Source organism: Parambassis ranga, chromosome 2 (genome assembly GCF_900634625.1).
Source record: "Parambassis ranga chromosome 2, fParRan2.1, whole genome shotgun sequence".
Lineage (NCBI taxonomy): Eukaryota > Metazoa > Chordata > Actinopteri > Ambassidae > Parambassis > Parambassis ranga.
In genome coordinates, this window is record NC_041023.1 from 29,700,001 (window position 1) to 29,718,675 (window position 18,675).

Genomic DNA, 18,675 nt, shown 5'->3' on the forward strand with positions numbered 1-18,675 from the left:
TGTACATAATAAATCAGACGTTTATTAGGTAGGAACCCAAAAGCGGTGGTTAAAAATATTTTGTTTTGTTTTAAAGGGGGAAATTTCGCTGCCTCTCCTCTTCCTTCCTGTTTCCCCTCTGCCACCAAAACTTATACAGTCAGCATCAACATTTACAGTCACACAATCCAAGGCCTAATTAGCAAGATTTATGTAATAAATAAAAAGAACAATTGAAAATATCATTATGGTGTGCTATTATCAATGTATATATCAATATCAATGTTAAGCGTTTTGATTTTTATCTTCTTTCAGGAGTGACACACAAACACACACACACTCATTCTTTCCTCCGAGGCTGGGAGGTTCCAGACCATTGGTTTAGCTGATGGAGCTAAAAGTAAGGGCTGACTATTAGACCTGGCTTAGAGTAATCAATGACTCTATGATGTGTGTGTGTGTGTGTCTTTCCCAGAGAGGCGGTGTCTTCAGTTTGTACAGTGACTCTGAACCACTTCTCTGTCTTCTGAAGGAAGCTGCTGTGCGGCCGTTCACATTTCTCTGGTTTTACTTTTATGTCCGAAGAGTTAATCTGAGGAAACATTTTGTGTGTTTTATAGCTTTTGAAAGTTGCCTCCACTTTTTCAATCTCAGTGAAGCTCATCTAACACAAGTTGGGACCATCACTGATGTGCAGAGACATAGGTGAGTACAAACATTCAGTATTTTCTTTAGAAATGTCGGCTTGTGAATCACTGAATGTTTTTATTCTGTTAGTATTATTTTCATTTATATGTATGTACAGTGAAAAACATTTCAACTAATATGAAAAAGTGAGCTAAGATCCAAACAATCATAATCATTCCTTAAAAATTTTCAAATAATACATTACATGACAATTTGGGGTGAACATAGCTGACCATATTTTGTTGTAAAAAGGTATTGCGCAGGTAGGTAAGAACAATTCAGATTAATTTGGATTAAAACAGCCAGTTTCAATCTGTCGTTTTTCCAAATGCAGCCTAGTTGACATTTGGAACAGCAGATGTCACTATTTTGTGTCTTATTGTTGACATTTTGGTTCCTTTGAGTTAAAAACCTTCTCTTCTTTTTTGTAAATAAATAATTCCATATAATATATAGCAATTAAATGAATAAAACTCACATGTGTGTATAAATTAGCTTTTTAGCCACCTGTTTTGTACAAGTTGTCTGTTCTGATGAAAAATTGGCACTGAACTTGATGAATCGGGGGGAAGTTCATCCCAACCATGAGTGATCTGGGTCAGTGGGGGAGGAGTCCCACAGCTGTTACACACGGCTGGTGCATTTGGATGTACATATGTAGCATGTACATGTTTGTCTGTGTGGGCACACGTCACACTGTATCAATCACTGCAGTGTTCATTTCTTGTTTTATTACATTTTCCTAACAGCAGGAGCAGATGTTTTCCTGCTTGTTTGCATGAGCATGGTAGTTTGTTCTATCTGTGCCTGTTATCTGTATTTACCTTCTGCTGCATACTGTGTTTAGTTTAATGAGGCTTAATGGTCCCAGCAGCAGACAGCCCATCATGTCTCTGCAGTGGCTCTCATACGTGTTTTACACTGAGCAATAAAGATCAGACAGTAAACATCACTTATGTATCTATTATCAGTAAAAGTGTGACTGAGTTCAGTTCAGTTCAGCAGAATGTAAAAAATCAGAGGCTGGCAAAAGTAAAAAGTGCAAAAAGAAACGCTACCAGAGGTCCTTTGTCCCGACAGTGATGAGACTGTAGAGCCTTTTGTTTTTACAGGAAGCTTTAAAGATGTTTAAATATTCAAGTTTTGATTTGAGTTTTATTGTGTGGATGGATGAATGTTAACTAGTTTTGGTGAATGTATTAAAAGTAATATTTGCATACAATTTTATATTTTACTTTACAAAAATGAGATGAAACACATATTTAGCGTTACATTAAAATATGTAGCTTGACTGTTTGTGCCAGATTTGTTTGCCAAAATGTGTTGCTGAAACACACACAGATCTTTAGTGAGGTTAACGTTCTACTGATTTGTCTAAAATTCAGGTGATACATTAGCAAAGAAGGAGAAACTTGATTTATGGGGAACCTTTACAGTGCTGATACCTTTTCAGTTGTGTGTGTGTCTATACGTGTGTGTGTGTGTGTGTGAGGCAATGAGAGTCCACTAGATGTCTCAGTGTGTTTATACTATGAAGTGAAGTCAGTGAAGTCCTCCACAAATCACGACTCACATTGGGACTCTCTCCTTCGCTCCTCTCATCATCCCATTTTCATTTATTCCTCCTTCTTATCTCGTTCCCCTATTCCCTTAATCCTGCCACCTATTCCACCACCTACTGTTGTTCCCAGAAAAAAAGGGACAGAGTGAGAGATTACCCATAAGGGAAAATGTATAACTAGAGGGAAAAAATAGGTGAGATGCAAAAGATTAAGGGAGACAACTAGAAAATAAAGCAAAACTAGAAAGACAGTAGGTCAAAGAGTGTTAGAGAGAAGATAAAGGCAAGAGAGAGCGAGATTGTGTTAATGTGCGCATACGAGAGAGAACGAGATGCATGGAGAGCAGAGGAGGGAGGAGGGGTTTAATCCTGCCTGGATTATGGTATAAACTGGTGCTGGAGAGGAGGAAGAGATACTCTGGAGAGAGAGAGAGAGAGAGAGAGAGAGAGAGGGGGAAGTCCAAGCATCCATCAATCCATCCATCAGTGTTACTCTCCATCCGGTATTCGTCTGTGGATGCACGAGGTCAGCAGGAAGGAAATCCAGCAGGATTTCTTTTGGGAATATGTGTGTCTGGTTTGGGAATATCACACGCCGCTGACAGCTGAAGTCGTGGGATGTTAACCAGGACGTCCCAAGTTGTTTTTCTTGTTTCCCGGTTTTCTAAGCGAGGAAGCATGGACGAGAGCAGTGGATGATGGGAGGACCAGGAATCAGACTCAGAGCCTTGGAGTGAAAGGTGCAGGAGCATGGCGAGACCTGGTTGTGACACCCTGTGCACAGAAGTGACCTTTGACACTGGGGACAAAAGCTTTCTAGACTCTTTTGTGCGCCTAGATAAACAGCTCAGCTGACATCAAATCATCAGTCAGACTTTTTTTACTCTGTACTGCTTACATTTGATCTTTGGTTTTAGACTCACATGCCACTTTAAAGCTTTGACAACATAACAAAGTGAGTAATCTTCTGTTCCATTTCCATTATGTCTGGATTGGGGAATAGTTGTAAACTCCTTGCTTCTTTTAAATCACAAAATACATTGTAATTACGCACATAACCTGCTTTGCTTGACACCGGTGTGTTAGCAAGTTCTGTATGTTTATTTTTGTGCTTGCTTTAGCTTCTGTGCAAAGTCTTGTGGCACAAAATAGGATGACAACCTTCTCTCCCCTTATTTTTAAGGAGCTTTATATATTGTTTTACCTGAAATTTAGAGTATGTCTAGCTTAACATTGCTATTTTTCCTGTTTCTCTGCCATACCAAGCTGTTATCCAAGATCTAGGAGGTCAATGTGAGCTAAAACAGCAGACACATGTTAGCACATTTATCTCAGGAGGTGGGGGGGGGGGGCAAAAACCTGTATATTCTGGACTGGTGCACACTTAATGATTGTCATGTTTGCACAGGCTCTCTCTGGTGTTAATTTTAATGCATAAGCCTTGTAGCTAGACAACAAATTTGCGGGTATCAGTGGCCTCCCAGACCTTGGTGACCTGAGAGTACTTGTGGACACAGCTAATATGTCCACACTACATTTTGCAAGCCATCCATGTAAGTGTTTATCTGATGGATAAGCACGTTGACAAATGTTTGTGAAGTGATAAGTCAATGTGGTGCTGCATTTTTTTTTACTGGAAACACAGCATTAACACAAACCTCACACTCAGTAATGTACCACAACTGACACCTAAACTGTATGTATATAAAGTAACATGCATTTCTTACTCTGCTTTCATGACTACATTTAAGTCCCCTGAATGCTGGTTAAGAAGTTCCTGAGTGAGGTTTCAGGGGGTTTATGATCTTCCATGTTCCTATTCAGACTGTCTTGCCTCTGTCTTGGTGCTAAAGGTGTAAAAAGTGCATCCCTGAGCACTTCTAATTTCACTGTTTTTTCCTTTTGGAGCACAGTGTGCAACAATTGCAGGACTGATGCAGATCGCAGCAGCTGCAGGGATGAACCGCTGGGGTCTGGGAAATGCCGGGAATGCCATTAAATTGAACAAAAGTGGGCCAAACAGAGGGAGGCTGATGATGCTGATGTGGATTATCCTCTCCAGCTCTCTGTGCCTGATGGTCGATGGACAGATGAAGATCCCACCAGAAACGTGAGTGCAGCTGCATTACAATGCTGACAGTGACATAAGGTCGCATTCTAATAATGTGCTGTGTTAGTAAAATAAGGCTGCATTCATTTCATATAGTACCAATATTATGACTGTATACTCACCCAAAATAAGACAAAATGGGCGTCCATTCAGGGCTAATATCCACACATGGTAGATGATCAACGACAATCACAGTGATCTTGTATGAGGTCATTTCTGTGTGTGCGCCCTGGCATGTCTACACACTTCTTAAAGCCATATGTCAGATGGATGAGTCAATAGTGTTCCTTCTAATTTAGTGGATTACTCCTCATAGATACATATGGGCCATCTGGGCACCTGTGGTGTGTCGCTAACTGCCAAACTATCCTACAGCCTCTCTGCAGACACACCCAAATGTGCTGATGTAATATTTGGTTCAATAATAAAACATGTATGTTTCCTATATGTAAAGTTTCTTTATTTTTCCTCTCTGTGATTATAATTGTGTTTCCAGTTGCTGTTTGGTTAGGTGGCTTATGGGCACTCATCACTTATCTAAGGCACTTATTTTAGACGGCTTTCATGCAAGGGAGTGTAACTCACTAATGAGTTTTTCACACCAGTGTTGACTTTGTAAGATAAGTGGTTGTTTTTTTCACATGGATATTTCTTTTGGGAGTGAAAATCTGTGTTTGTTTTCTTCAAAAGCCAGACAAAGCTCTTTTGCCTGAACAGTTTTCAGCCATCCTGCTGACTAAAAACACTAACAGATCGATACACTGCTGTCAGTCCACCACAGCCCTTATCCATTGTGTGTTGGCGAGTGTGTGTGTGTGGGGCTGCATGTGGTTTTAGCATTATAATTTGGGTTATGTAGTTTCAGGATGTTATGAGTGTGTCGGTGCTTGTGCGGCTCAGAGAGTGTGCGTGTGCTGTGAGTAGGCAGGCTTGTGTGACTGAGTACGATTAAAGCTCAGGGACAGCAGAGTTCAGCAGGCCGACACAGGTCACTGAGCCCAAAATGCTTCACTCTGCTGGGGGAAGATTTGGCAGCATGGCCCCTATGGCCCTGTAAGTTAACAGTGCCATGACCAGAACATTTCAGGCTAGGAAGGTCAAGCCTTTAGCCTCTGAGGCAACGCTGCACTGAGGGAAAAGGGATGCAGTGTTACACATAAACTATGTAATTCACCTACGTCTACATAAATGATGGATAAATACTAACTTCTTCCGAATCTTCCCCATTTGCTCTTCTACACGGCCAATCCTCACATTTCAGAATGGACACACTTTCATTCTACATTTTACAATCATCATATCAACAAGTCAACATATGACTGGCCAGTTCTTGCCACTGAGGCAGGCTAACTAGCAGCAAGCTGGCTGACTCCCCATTGGTTGAGCCATCTGTCACATCCTGTCCACTCTTTATTACCTTTACTTCATCTCTATTCACACTGAGGATTTGCAGAATTACAGCGTGTTATTAAGCACAGAATAACCTCTTGACCCAGAAGACTGGCAGCTTTTACTGTCACCTTCACAGTAATCTGCATTAATCTGTTATTGTTGAATGCGGGGTTACCTCTTAACATGATTGGCTGTGTAGAACATTCATGGTCACCTTCAGTTCCTACTTGACCTTGTTTTTTTAAGAAAGGTATAAGTGGATTTCTTAAAATTGGAGGATTCACATCCTCGCTGTGGTTGTGGAAAATCCTTGATCAATGACCTGCATTGGAAAAAAAACTGTACCTTAAGCATGAAAAGCACTCAGGTCAACACGGGGAAAATGTGCATTATGCAATTCACAGCTTTATCAAGTCTGACTAGTCAATAAACATCCTTTAGCATACGGAAGGACACCAAAGAAGACGATATACACATGGCTCATGGGACAAACTATGATGTACTGTATCTTGAACAGAGAAAGAAGGTCTCAGCCGTTCACCTGCTGTGTGAATGGTTGCTATAGTGATATCGCCTCACATTGAGAGGGGGCAGACACCTAAAGTCTTCCTCAATTAGACTTCCTCAATTAGGAAAACACTATCACAGTCCAAAAAGTAACCCTAGCAAGCTAGCTAGCCCCTGTAAAAGCTTTTTGTCAGACTAGCGTAGTCCAAAGCCTCCTGGTGTCTTCCTGTAGTTAGCTGTATGCTTTTATTTTGAAAAATGAATGACCATGCTAACAAAAGCTGATCATAATGTTAACAAATATTTTGCTAATGCTAATAGACTATCCATCATTAACAGTGTTTGGTTGCCAGATAGTAAATGTTCTGCCTTTATATGGTGCTTTTTAAATGTTACACACATGCTGTGTTTAAACATCTGTCACTGATGGTGTTTTGTCTGTGTCCAGGGTACAGAAGTGGGCTGTGTCCTTTGGCAAAGAGATAGCAGCTCTATCATCCAGATACTCTGGAGCCAAACTTCTGCAGAAAGTAAGAAACCACACACACACATACATGCTGCTCACAAACATTACCAACAACATTTTTTTTAATCATTGTATTTTAAAGGTAGGGTAGGAGATTTTGAAAACTCAGTGAGAGTCAGCCAGATTTTGGAAGTAAACACACGCCCCTTTCTCACGGAGTTTACCCCGAAGCCACGCCTCCCAACCAGTCTGTGACTTCGGCCATCATGCACGAACCTCTCTGGTGCGCGCAGAGCAAGAAGAGAGTGACAACCAGCCAATACTCCACGCAGGGTCCACCCGGAGGATTGGCTGATGTTTTTAGCATTTTATATCTTCCACAGATGATTCATATTCTTCGTTTTAAAGCGAAACTGCCAAACTAATTGGTTGCTATCGGATTGTAAAGAGAAGTTACACTAATTTGAACAAAAAGTGCATCAGAATGAAATCTCCTACCCTACCTTTAATATGCATCATTGTATCCCAGCAGACATGAGATGGTGAAATACAGAACATATGACATGATGTCAAACTGAAATGAGTCTGGACCTCTCACTGCGAACTGGCATACATTTGCTGTACAACATCTGCACATGGCCCAGAGACCAATCTGATGACACACTTTATTCACATATATTTCAGATTATGTCTTTCAGTAATTAGGAACCTACCTTGTAGAATCCCTAGCAGGCCCTTTCACCATCTGCCACACACACAGAGACCTAACACACATTTGTTTCTGTTATACAAAATATAGTAGAGCTATAACGTAGAACAAAACGGAGATATTCCAGTAGGTGTTTAGCTAGTGGTTATTATTAGTTGAATCCTTGTACTGAGAAGCCATTAATCACCCACCCCTGTCTAATCAATGGCTTTCTTGTTATCTGTGGAACATTAAGTGACTATGGCTTCTTGCCTGAGTAAACTGGGTAGAATATTGATGTCATAAAAAATTGTGTGGGGCTTCACTTTTGCTGCAATGTGGGCTAGAGATGCTTTGTTTCTGCTCATCTCTTTCTTCCTTTAGTCATGTGATGCTTCCTCTATATGTATATGTACATAAATGTGTTGCTAACACAATGAAATGATGTCTGTTGTGAAGAAATACAAGGACATCGAGGGTGTGGTGAAGATGGAGGAGGTGAATGGGGAGGAGCTGGTGAAAAAGTTTGCGGAGGAAATGGAAGAGATGCTTGGGAGGAAGATGAAAACTGTAAAGGTGAGAACAACACATTCTGTCAAAGAAAAAAACACATTTAAGGGAAACAAAACCAAGACAAACTGCTGGCATGCCACCAGAAATGTGCTCTGTTGTGTTGCAGAGGTTAGCAGAAGCAGCGGAGGATGCTGATTATTACCACGACTACAATGAGACACTAGAGGTAGGTGACAACTTGTGATTTTTGACCTCAATAGTATCGCAAGCAGTAAAAGCAGCAACTAATTTATACCTGCATCATAGTTCTCTTTTGTATTTGGTGGTGTCTTGCCCAACCTGGGTTAGCATTGCTTGTGTAACACCATAGTTTGTCACCTATGAAGCATAAAGCAAGAGACCATTTGGTTATTTGCACTTGTGTAGTTACTCTTATTGCCAGTAGGGGGAGATAAAAGTTCCACACTGAAGCTTTAAGCATGTCTTCAATCACGCATGTAACTATCCTATGTTATTTATTTATTTCCATTCCCAGTTTGACTATTATAACTCGATGTTGATCAACACGGTGGGTCAGGATGGGAATCCAGTGCCGCTTGGAGGAGAATTCCCCTTAGAGGAAAACGAACATTTCAATAAACTGTCAGTTAACACACAACAAAGTAACATACAGGTTCCTACGAATGTCTACAATAGAGGTAATTCTAATATAAAGCCTTCATTTACTTAGACATGCTATATAATATAACTGAATGTCTGTTTCATTCATTTTTTTCCCTTTTTATTTTTTTTGCAGATCCAGATATTCTGAATGGAGTCTACATGTCTGAGGCCCTGAATGATGTTTTCATCGAAAACTTCCAGAAAGATCCGACCCTCACCTGGCAGTACTTTGGCAGCTCCAGCGGCTTTTTCAGGCTGTACCCCGGTGCGTCACACAATTTAGCATGCCGTTTTTAACCGATGGTGTTTTCAGCTCTACTTACTCCAGTGATGACACGGTGTTGAGACAATATGACCAGAACAGAGCTGTAAACATTCAGCTACACAAGCCAAACAGTGTACTTACACAGCAACTGATGATGCAGGAGCCTGTCAGTCAAACGTGATGACTCAGTCTAAGTGAGAATATAGCTAACTGCTGAAATCCTATGGTGTGTGTGTGTGTGTGTGTGAAGAGAGAGAAGAGGAGTAATTAGCAGAGGATTTGTGACACAGCTTGTTTTACTCACCCGCTGCCTCATCCATCAGACCCTCACTTGACAATCTGTCACCATCCATCCATCCCAGCATTCATTTGTTCATTTAAACATTCAGCCATGCAGCAGTTTGTGGCGGTACACTCTCACTGTGTTTCTCCAGGGATTCAGTGGATTCCAGATGAAAATGGAGTGGTCACATTTGACTGCAGAAACAGGAACTGGTGAGGCTGTCTTACTTGTCAACATTAGATCAGGACATATTTAAACTTTTTAAATAGTGATAATATGACCACATCCTTATGATGTCTTTCAATAACAATAAATCTTCTATACACGGCAACACTGAAGCAACTAAAAGGAAGCCAGGATTATTGTGTAATACTGTAAAAATGCATTCTGCCATTCGGTTACAGTAATTCAACTTCCAGGAGCCTACACAGTGTTGTCTTGGATGACGCAAATCAAAGAACAAGATGGCCCTGGTGTGTCTGGAGAGCAGCCGATCACTGCTGCTAAAGGGGAAATCTAATTTATGTTAATTAGCTTGGAAAATCAGGGGATGACATTAAAGAGATGAAGGGAAGCCTGAACGGAAGGGCAGAGGAACAAATAAAAGGATGAAGCTTAACCTCTGTCTGCTAGACGGCTGTTAAATAACGCACACCGGGTTCATGTCTGAGGTTACCAAATCATTCTTCCTGCTTTGTTTCAGGTACATCCAAGCAGCCACTTCTCCGAAAGACGTAGTCATTGTGGTGGATGTTAGCGGCAGCATGAAGGGACTCAGGCTGACGATAGCCAAGCACACCATTAATACAATTCTGGACACACTGGGAGAAAATGACTTTGTTAACATCATAGCTGTAAGTATCTACTAATGAGCAGTCTATAGTCTCAGTGTGTCTAAGTCCTGATGAGCGTGACACAGAGATTAACACCCTAACACACAAACACACAGGCACACAGATACAAAGATAGGCACAGGAAAACAGACACACACACACACACACACACACAACAGCATTTAGCTCACACCAAGTAACATCAGAGCTTCAAAATTCATCTGGGTTTTCAGGATATTGGCTGTGTGTAACCCTACAACCACAAATCTGTGTAATAAGCACGGTTTATCCCGGTATTACTGTGTGTGTAATCACACGCCTCCTGCAAATCCACTCCCCTTAAGCTGTTTTGTTGCACTGAATTTAAAGCTACACTCCTTTCAGCCGAAAAAAGACTGTTGCTTAAGTTTAAAAATCAAGATACTATATTCAAATGGAGGAGGGGGTTCGAAAGACAGGACGGGACGCTAATATGCTCCAGAGTGTCCAGGTGTGCACCAAGAGTCATAGAGCAGCATCCCAAACAGTGTTTTTTGCAAACAGGAAAATCATTCTTATGTTTTTATTTATTTATTTATTATTATTAGTATTGGGTCATCAGATTTGGTTTGTCTCTCCAGTACAGTGACTATGTGCGCTACGTGGAACCATGCTTCAAGGGCACCCTTGTACAAGCTGATCTGGATAACAGAGAGGTAACTCACACGCAGGCTCACAGCTAATTAATTCAATTAACCTCAGCTAACCTATTAATCATAAGCTATGTTATCTCGGTAATCCACCTGAAGACAAAGATTAAGCTGTCATTGCATCGCACTGTTAAAAGATCAGAGGGAATGTGTGTTATCTACCTGTTCTGTGGATTTATCCAGCCGAACCACATATCTCTTTACCTCTGCATCCTCTCTTCTCTTTATTCTCTCTCTCTCTCTCTCTCTCTATCTCTCTACATGTACTGCACCAGTAATCGCATTGTTTCATTGCTGCTTTCTTTTCTTTTGTCCTCTCCTTGTCTGTTCTCTCTCTGTTTTTTTATCCCAACACCTGCTCAGTCGTTTGTGTGTGTGTGTGTGTGTGTGTGTGTTGGATGCATGCCCTACTTTCACTCCCCTTCACATCATTGCAGATCAGATGAGGTCATTGGCCACGGACACATTTAAGCAGGTCATGTGACCTGATAGCAAGGGATTTGATTGGCCTTGGCAGGCTGTAACAGACTGGGCTTACAGATGTTGGCTGACACACTTATGAATAAACCCAAGTAGGAACACACACATTTACAGGAAGACAATGATCAGTGTGTTGTATAAGAGTTTGTACTTTACACCGAGCTCATACAAACTGTAAAATAGACCTTTTGGGCAGGTTACTATAGTGACCAGGACCCTGATGATGATGATGATGAAGATAGTAAGTTATCTGTTTTAGGTATCCATGATTCATGATGAAAATATACATGACACAACATCTTATTTAGTTATTATTATAATGACTCAGTTTCTCTAATTAACCTGTCCTCACTTATCTGAAACTATGTTGGGTGTGGGTGAAAAGAGAGACACGGGGGGCTCGTTGATAGCAGCCATGACACTTTATTATCTCTTCTTCTTCTTCCCTCACATTTACTGTAGCACAACAACCTAACAGGTGGCATGCAACCTCCTCATTACGTTAAATAACACCATTATTAATGAAAAATAGTTTTTTCCCCCTTTTTATTTTCAAAATAAAATAAAAAAATCTCATCTTATATATAATTCATTATTATAAAATACATTTAACTGTGTAAAAATATTTTTGTTTTAATTTGTGATTGTGATTTTAATTTTGCATTATTTATTTATTTATTAGAAAATATGTATTTATTACATGTGGTATATGCTATAAATAAGTTTATACTGTGATGGGAAGATTAAAGCCACTAAAGAAAAATACTTTAGACTCAGAAGGGTTTTTTTTTTTATCTTTTTCTTAAAAATCTAACTTTAAAGTCAAGTCTGTGCCCTAATCCTCATCTACAGTTTTCAAAAGAAAAAACAACATACATTTCAGTTTTATCCTGGATTAATAAAGTAAATTATAGTCACTAATGTAAATACTTTCTATTAAAAACCCCATGAAGATGCGGGTTATCCTACCCAGTGCTGGAACAGTGTGGCCAGTCCTCATCATTGTGTGCGTGGGTGTCTGTGTGTATTTCTGTCTGTGTGCATGAGTTGATTAATCCTGATTACCTCCTGTTGTAGTAGTAACTTTGACATTATTGGTCAGTATGCCAGGAAGCCAGGGATTATCTCTCCACTACACGCGTTCCCTTATGTCACTCTGTCTCTCTGCTTCTTTTCCTGTGTTGACCAGTGATATTCATTCACTCATAATTGTTTACACTTTGTGTCTATGCAGCATTTTAAGCTTTTGGTAGAGGGGCTTCATGTCAAAGGAGAGGGCAAAGTGAAAAATGCAATGAAGGAATCCTTTAAGATCCTTAATGAGGTTTGTCCTAAAATAAATTATTGCTATGAGCAATATATATGCTATGAATTAGTTTAGAAATCACATTATTAATCACATTATTGTTAATGTTAATTAATGGACAAAGACTGACTGAATGTATGTGTGTTTAGGCTGCTACATTGGGACAGGGCAGCCTGTGTAACCAGGCCATCATGCTGATAACAGATGGAGCAATGGAAGACTACAAGGATGTGTTCGAAGAGTTTAACTGGCCAGAACGACGGGTACCAAACACACACAGAAATATACGCACTGACAAATACGAGCAGCAGAAAAATCAATTATTAGGTCTCCTTAATTGTTTCTCCAGGTGCGAGTGTTCACCTATCTGATCGGACGTGAGATGACATTTGCTGAAAGTGTCAAATGGATCGCCTGCAACAACAAAGGTAAAAAGCACTGTCAGGAAGCGAATGCTGATCCTGCACCAAGAAATGTACTTTTTAAATCTTGAAGTCAGCAGCATACCCCTGAGGTTTGCTGGGTCCGGGTGATCCCAGGTGGTGTTGTATTAGACGGGGCATCAGCTGCTGCCCTCTTGTGAATTACATGGGGTCATGCAGCAGAAAATAATCACTTTATCCTCCTCTAAGCACATAAAAACCCTTGACTAAATAACCGATTATGAACAGAGATACACTGTAAACACATCCCTGGCCAAACATTTGTCATATCTTTATGTGTGTGTGTGTGTGTGTGTGTGTGTGTGTGTGTGTGTGTGAGAGAGAGATGGGTAACAGGTGCACTCCCTTCTGTTGTGTGCACAGGCAGCTGCTTCTGCCAGAAATAAAATATATCTGTCATAAACAGACATTTTTTTTTGCTTAAAGCCTTCAGTTTAGGTTGAGTACGCAGGCATGCTTATTATTAATATTTTTTTTTAACCAGCACCCTTTTGAAGATGTAAAGAGAGATTTCACATTTTCACATATTCGTGCCTGGCAGCGATTCAGTCGCCTGCAGCTTCACTGCAGGTATCCCATTGACGTCACTGTCAATAAACCTTAGACTAAGCCAATGTCAAAAACACATTTCCAGCTGATTTTTCTTCTTTTGAAACAGTATTTTTGGAATACAATACATTCTGAAGCCTGATTAATGAATCCATTGCTTTTAAAGTCATATCAAAAGGGAGAGAACTAGAAGTTAAAAATAATACAGAGAACATTTTATTTTCCAAAACTTGTGCATGTTGTTTTTGTGCGTCCTGCAGGTTACTACACACACATCTCCACGCTCGCTGACGTCCAGGAAAATGTCATGGAGTACCTTCACGTTCTCAGCCGGCCAATGGTCATCAACCATGATCATGACATCATCTGGACAGAGGCCTATATGGACAGTGTGGTCAGTCTCTATCTTTAATATGCTATCACAGCATCACCTATAAATCTTAGTAATAAACAATGAAATAACTTATGATAGCTACTAACTATAGCATGTTGACAAACACAACAACATGTCCTACTTGTCCTACAGCAAAAGGTCCATTTAATGTACTTTTGTGTACAAAATAATGTCCATACTGAGATATTATGGAGAGCTATCTGTTTCTAAAGGCTAGGTCACATCACTAACATTTTGTGTTTCTCTATCCATTTTCTCCACCCGTCCTCTCAGTATGTTTTCATTTCATGCTTGTTGTTTTATCTGCCCTTTGTTTCCATCTACAGTTACCAAATGCACAGGAGGTAAACATACTTAGAGCTTTAGCTTGACTTTGCTAGACTACTTTTTTTAAATACAGTGTGTAGTTCCCCTAATAACTTGTTTAGGATTTTATTTATAATAAGTGCCCGTTTTTCACTATTTTTGGTAGTTTTGTATTAGCTCTCACTGTTTGCTAATACTAAAGTTAGCTCATCTCCTCGCTAGCTAACCTAGCATAGTAAGTAAGTATTTTTGAAACCTTGCGTTTAACATGGTTTAACCTTGTAGTCGACGTGGTTTTCTTTACGTTGTTTTCATTCATTTTATTTTAATTTTAGAGGTTGCCACATATATATATAATAGGACTTTTTACGTTTCCTTGTTTCCTGTTTTTCTTTTAGATGTTAGCTTAATTTAGTTAGCATACACTAGCTTCGTCTTCATTTCATTTCCTTTTCACTGGTTTTTCAGTGAAGTCCTGTTCGTTCGTTGTTTACCGTTTTTATTTTTTACTTTAGCTTGTTAATTTTTAACAGAAGATAGTAAAATAAAATAATATTTTTCTGTGTGTCACAGCTGTTCAACACTCAGGCACAAAGCCTGCTCTTAATGACCTCAGTAGCCATGCCTGTGTTCAGCAAGAAGAAAGAGACTGTAAGTATAGACAGTATAGACAGTTTTGTCAAATTGTGTATTGCTTAAATTATGTATTCACAATACTATTGCTTAATGTATGATTTCACATCTGCATTATTTTAGTCCCATGGAAAAAGGCAATTATATTGCTTCTTTTTGAGTTACTGTAGTTACTCAGACTCAGATGTCCTTATTCTTTCTTTGTGACCCCTCATGAACCTGTCCTTAGTTGTCTCATGGGATCCTGCTTGGAGTCGTAGGAACCGATGTGGCCTTGAAAGAACTGATGAGATTAGCTCCAAGATACAAGGTAAGCCTTCTCAGGCAGATGCTGTTACATCTGAAACACAGCATCCCGCAAATACACACGTTGCTCACTCAACAGTGCAGATATTTCTATTCCTGTGTAGGAGTCTTCCATTGTACTATAATAAAGTGTGATCCTATAATTATGTATTTTTGCTTTATTAGCTGGGTGTTCATGGTTACGCCTTTCTCATCACCAATAATGGATACATCCTGTCTCATCCGGATCTCCGACCCCTGGTACAGACCACATCAAATGATGAATTATTGCAGCTGAATTTAAAAACTTGCCTCATATATATATTGTAGTTAGGTTCCCAGGAAATGGCTGGCACAGTTATTTGTTGTTTGTGTTGTCTCTCTGTGTGTGACAGTACAAAGAGGGGAAGAAGCTGAAGCCAAAACCAAACTATAACAGTGTTGATCTGTCAGAGGTAGAGTGGGAAGACACAGAGGAAAAAGTGAGCAACACACACACACATTTCCTTTTCAATTCTCTGTTTTGTTTTTATTGTAAAGCGTCAAGTGTATGATGTCTCTCCTCTTTTAGCTGAGGACAGCCATGGTTAAAGGAGAAACCGGAATGTTGTCTTTAGATGTGAGAACTTCAGTGGATAAAGGAGTGAGTAGATTTCCTTTTTCTTTCTTTTAATGTTTGATTCTTTTGAAGTGACAACTTGTATTTGTACGTCTATATTTCTATTCAAGAGGCCTGTCTGTGCTATGTTCACTGTCATTTTCTTCATCTTTTCATCTGTTTCTCACAGAGGAGAGTCATGTTCTTGAAGAATGATTACTTCTACACTGTCCTCAAAGAGACACCTTTCAGGTTTGTTTCTAGCAACAAATGCTTACTGTTTAAAACTGTTTGAAATGAAAATGAAATGATGTTGTCTTCTCTGTGTTGACAGTCTCGGTGTAGTGTTGAGTAGGGGATATGGGCAATATATCTTCACAGGAAACGTCTCTGTCGAGGAGGGTAAGTGTTTTATTTTGTTGCTCTGTATTTGTTTATTGTCTGCCTCTTTATATCTTAGTTTCCTGTTTTACTTCAGGTCTTCATGACTTACTGGGTCCAGATTTAACTATAGCCAATGAATGGTGAGTTTAACTTGTACTTCCTTCGAAGATGGTCTCCACAGCAGGGCACCTGTGTTGATATACTGCCTGTGTGCATTTGCTTGTAGGACGTACTGTGAGACAGACATCGATCCAGCACATCGTAAGCTGAGCCAGCTGCACGCTGTGGTGCGATATCTCACAGGCAAAGAGCCAGATCTAGAGTGTGAGTGGAGACTTAATTTAAGCATATAATCTACCAATAAGTGAACCCTACAAGTTTATATACAAACTAGAAATTAAACAGAATCCTGGCAGAATTAAAGTGGGATTAAAAAATCTTAATCCTCTGTATTTTGTAAAATAAGCTCCCATGGTGGTGCACTGAGACGTGTAGGAATTCTTCTCTGCATTTACCTGTATTCATATTAGATTTATGCTTCTCCCTCTCTCAACAGGTGATGGACAATTACTGCAACAAGCTCTATTTGATGCTGTGGTCACAGCTCCCATGGAAGCTTACTGGACCGCCCTTATGCTAAACGCTTCTGGGTGAATAAAAACACACACCCAGATTTGATCTATTCAGTCATTGACTTTTATTTTTATTGATATTTACCTCCTCTCTCTCGCTGTCTCTCTGCTCTGATCACTTTTTTTCTCTCTCCTGTTCTCTTTCAGTGTGGATGAGGGGGTTGAAACTGTTTTCTTGGGGACCCGTTCAGGCCTGATGAGATTCCAGAGGTACACCGGTATGGAGAAAAGAGTTGCCAAGTGAGTAGAAATATGCAGTACAGAAAAATATTGTTATGGCTTTTTTTTGCTGTGGTTGCTGTATGTACAACTGAATTAGATGTGACACTACGCCCTCTTGTGGTCAGTTAAGTTAATGCCTTACATCACAACACAGTTACAAATAAGGCTCCAATTCAGCCATGTTTTAATGGACTGTTTCTCTAAAGAAAGTCATTTTATGTCTTCAGCCACATTGGAAGCGTTTCCATAATTGTAAACTAAAAATGCTTTTATTGTCATCTCAGGCAGAAAAATTCATATACTGACTATAAGAACAATATAAATACACCTTAGATTTTCTTTCCTCTGTGAATAATTGTGTTGGGTTTACACAAATTTAATACGTCAGCAAATAATGAACTCATTATTTTTTATTCATTTTATTTTAATCAAAACCCACAGGTCTTTTCCACATCGTGTGTTTTCTTCTCCCTTTTCTTCCTCTTACTTTTAAGCAGTTGCTTGTACTTGAGGTTTATTTTTGTCTCTCCCCAGGTCTTTCCTGACCTCCACAGACAAGGAGAATATGTTCACATTGGACCATTTCCCACTGTGGTACCGCAGAGCAGCCGAGTACCCAGCTGGACAGTTTCTTTACTACATGCCCAGACTGGACACAAGAGGTAGAGGGCATACCTTTATTAGCCTTTATAAGTCACACACACACACAAACACACTCATTTTGTTATAGTTGGCAGAATGCCTCTCTATTAACCTAACAGACCTCATTTATATGGACATAATTTCCCCATAAGTAGGTGTGTTTTTTTGGCCAACACAGAGCTTAAAGCACGCAAAAAGGCAGTGTGTTACAAAACTGTGGCGACTGTCATGTGCATGTAAACAAACTGACTGTGTATTAATGTCAACTGCAACCACAAAGTTCTAACACAAGTTTGGAAAAAACATGTTTTTAACAGGGCAATATGCCCAGAAAGAAATTTGTTGTTCTGGAAAATTCAGCTAAGCCAGAGTGAGAACATTAACAGCTGCTGTCATCATGTCTCTCATCACATCATACTAACTTCATTTTTATTTATAGTTGAGAAATGAAAGCCAAACTAAACTGCGCCGCTTAATTTCCTACTTAGCCATCCTTGTGAATAAAATAAAAAATTTTTAGCAGGCCCTAAAAACTATTTTTTTCCCAGAAAGTGCAACAGTGGACAATAATGTGAGTTTATTATTCTTGACACAGAATAGAGTTAAATTGGAAAAACAGCCTATTTAATGAATGTTAAGCAGATAAGACTGTGGCTCTAAATGACAGAATATAAGTTATATCTATTTCCATAGGCATATTATAGTGTGGTCACTGGTAGCTGTCACATGTCCTGATAGAGGAACAGCCCCATGTCTAAAGCCTGTTTTAAGATGGTGATAAATGTTTTATGGTGTGTTTACATGGGTATTTTGAGACACACGATGCCACCATCATCTTAAATGTTATTGTAAACTAGCCCTTTTTCTGTCTTAGAGTCATGGTAAACACAGTGTGTTGTTTTCAGATATATTCAGAGACTATGAGGCTGACTATAGTGCCACCTTGAGTGCAGAAGAGGTGGAACACCAAGCGGAGGAGGGAGGGAGGAAACGGAGGGAAACGGAGGAGGAGGAGGTGGAGGTGGAGGAGATGGAGGAGGAGGGTAGAGGAAGCCTGTTACTGATACTTGGCATGCCTCCTCTCTTTTAATTTAGTCTCATTTAGTTTTTCTTACCCCTGATTTAGAGATGATCTTCTGACTTTTTCTAGACTTGCTCTGTCTTT

At 39.7% G+C, this 18,675-nt stretch overlaps 1 protein-coding gene across 5 annotated transcripts in view; it reads left to right on the top strand.

The window, feature by feature from the left end:
* The first annotated feature begins 426 nt into the window (after positions 1 to 426).
* The window catches only part of cacna2d4a (calcium channel, voltage-dependent, alpha 2/delta subunit 4a), a 68,557-nt gene continuing 50,308 nt past the window's right edge, over positions 427 to 18,675 (top strand). For 3 of the 5 annotated variants that reach the window (XM_028399269.1, XM_028399273.1, XM_028399272.1), the window contains exons 1-26: positions 427 to 684; positions 4,141 to 4,337; positions 6,685 to 6,766; positions 7,850 to 7,966; positions 8,070 to 8,129; positions 8,439 to 8,601; positions 8,700 to 8,831; positions 9,266 to 9,326; positions 9,818 to 9,968; positions 10,568 to 10,642; positions 12,351 to 12,440; positions 12,572 to 12,685; positions 12,772 to 12,850; positions 13,675 to 13,808; positions 14,688 to 14,765; positions 14,977 to 15,057; positions 15,219 to 15,293; positions 15,428 to 15,514; positions 15,604 to 15,675; positions 15,821 to 15,882; positions 15,965 to 16,032; positions 16,109 to 16,154; positions 16,241 to 16,338; positions 16,571 to 16,664; positions 16,794 to 16,886; positions 17,403 to 17,530. In XM_028399269.1, the coding sequence (XP_028255070.1) occupies positions 4,162 to 4,337; positions 6,685 to 6,766; positions 7,850 to 7,966; positions 8,070 to 8,129; positions 8,439 to 8,601; positions 8,700 to 8,831; positions 9,266 to 9,326; positions 9,818 to 9,968; positions 10,568 to 10,642; positions 12,351 to 12,440; positions 12,572 to 12,685; positions 12,772 to 12,850; positions 13,675 to 13,808; positions 14,688 to 14,765; positions 14,977 to 15,057; positions 15,219 to 15,293; positions 15,428 to 15,514; positions 15,604 to 15,675; positions 15,821 to 15,882; positions 15,965 to 16,032; positions 16,109 to 16,154; positions 16,241 to 16,338; positions 16,571 to 16,664; positions 16,794 to 16,886; positions 17,403 to 17,530 (2,416 nt within the window). In that variant the 5' untranslated portion in view covers positions 427 to 684; positions 4,141 to 4,161. Of the gene's footprint in view, positions 685 to 2,666; positions 3,183 to 4,140; positions 4,338 to 6,684; positions 6,767 to 7,849; positions 7,967 to 8,069; positions 8,130 to 8,438; positions 8,602 to 8,699; positions 8,832 to 9,265; positions 9,327 to 9,817; positions 9,969 to 10,567; positions 10,643 to 12,350; positions 12,441 to 12,571; positions 12,686 to 12,771; positions 12,851 to 13,674; positions 13,809 to 14,687; positions 14,766 to 14,976; positions 15,058 to 15,218; positions 15,294 to 15,427; positions 15,515 to 15,603; positions 15,676 to 15,820; positions 15,883 to 15,964; positions 16,033 to 16,108; positions 16,155 to 16,240; positions 16,339 to 16,570; positions 16,665 to 16,793; positions 16,887 to 17,402; positions 17,531 to 18,675 lie in introns of those variants that run through there. The other 2 variants (XM_028399270.1, XM_028399271.1) reach the window with 2 other exon arrangements.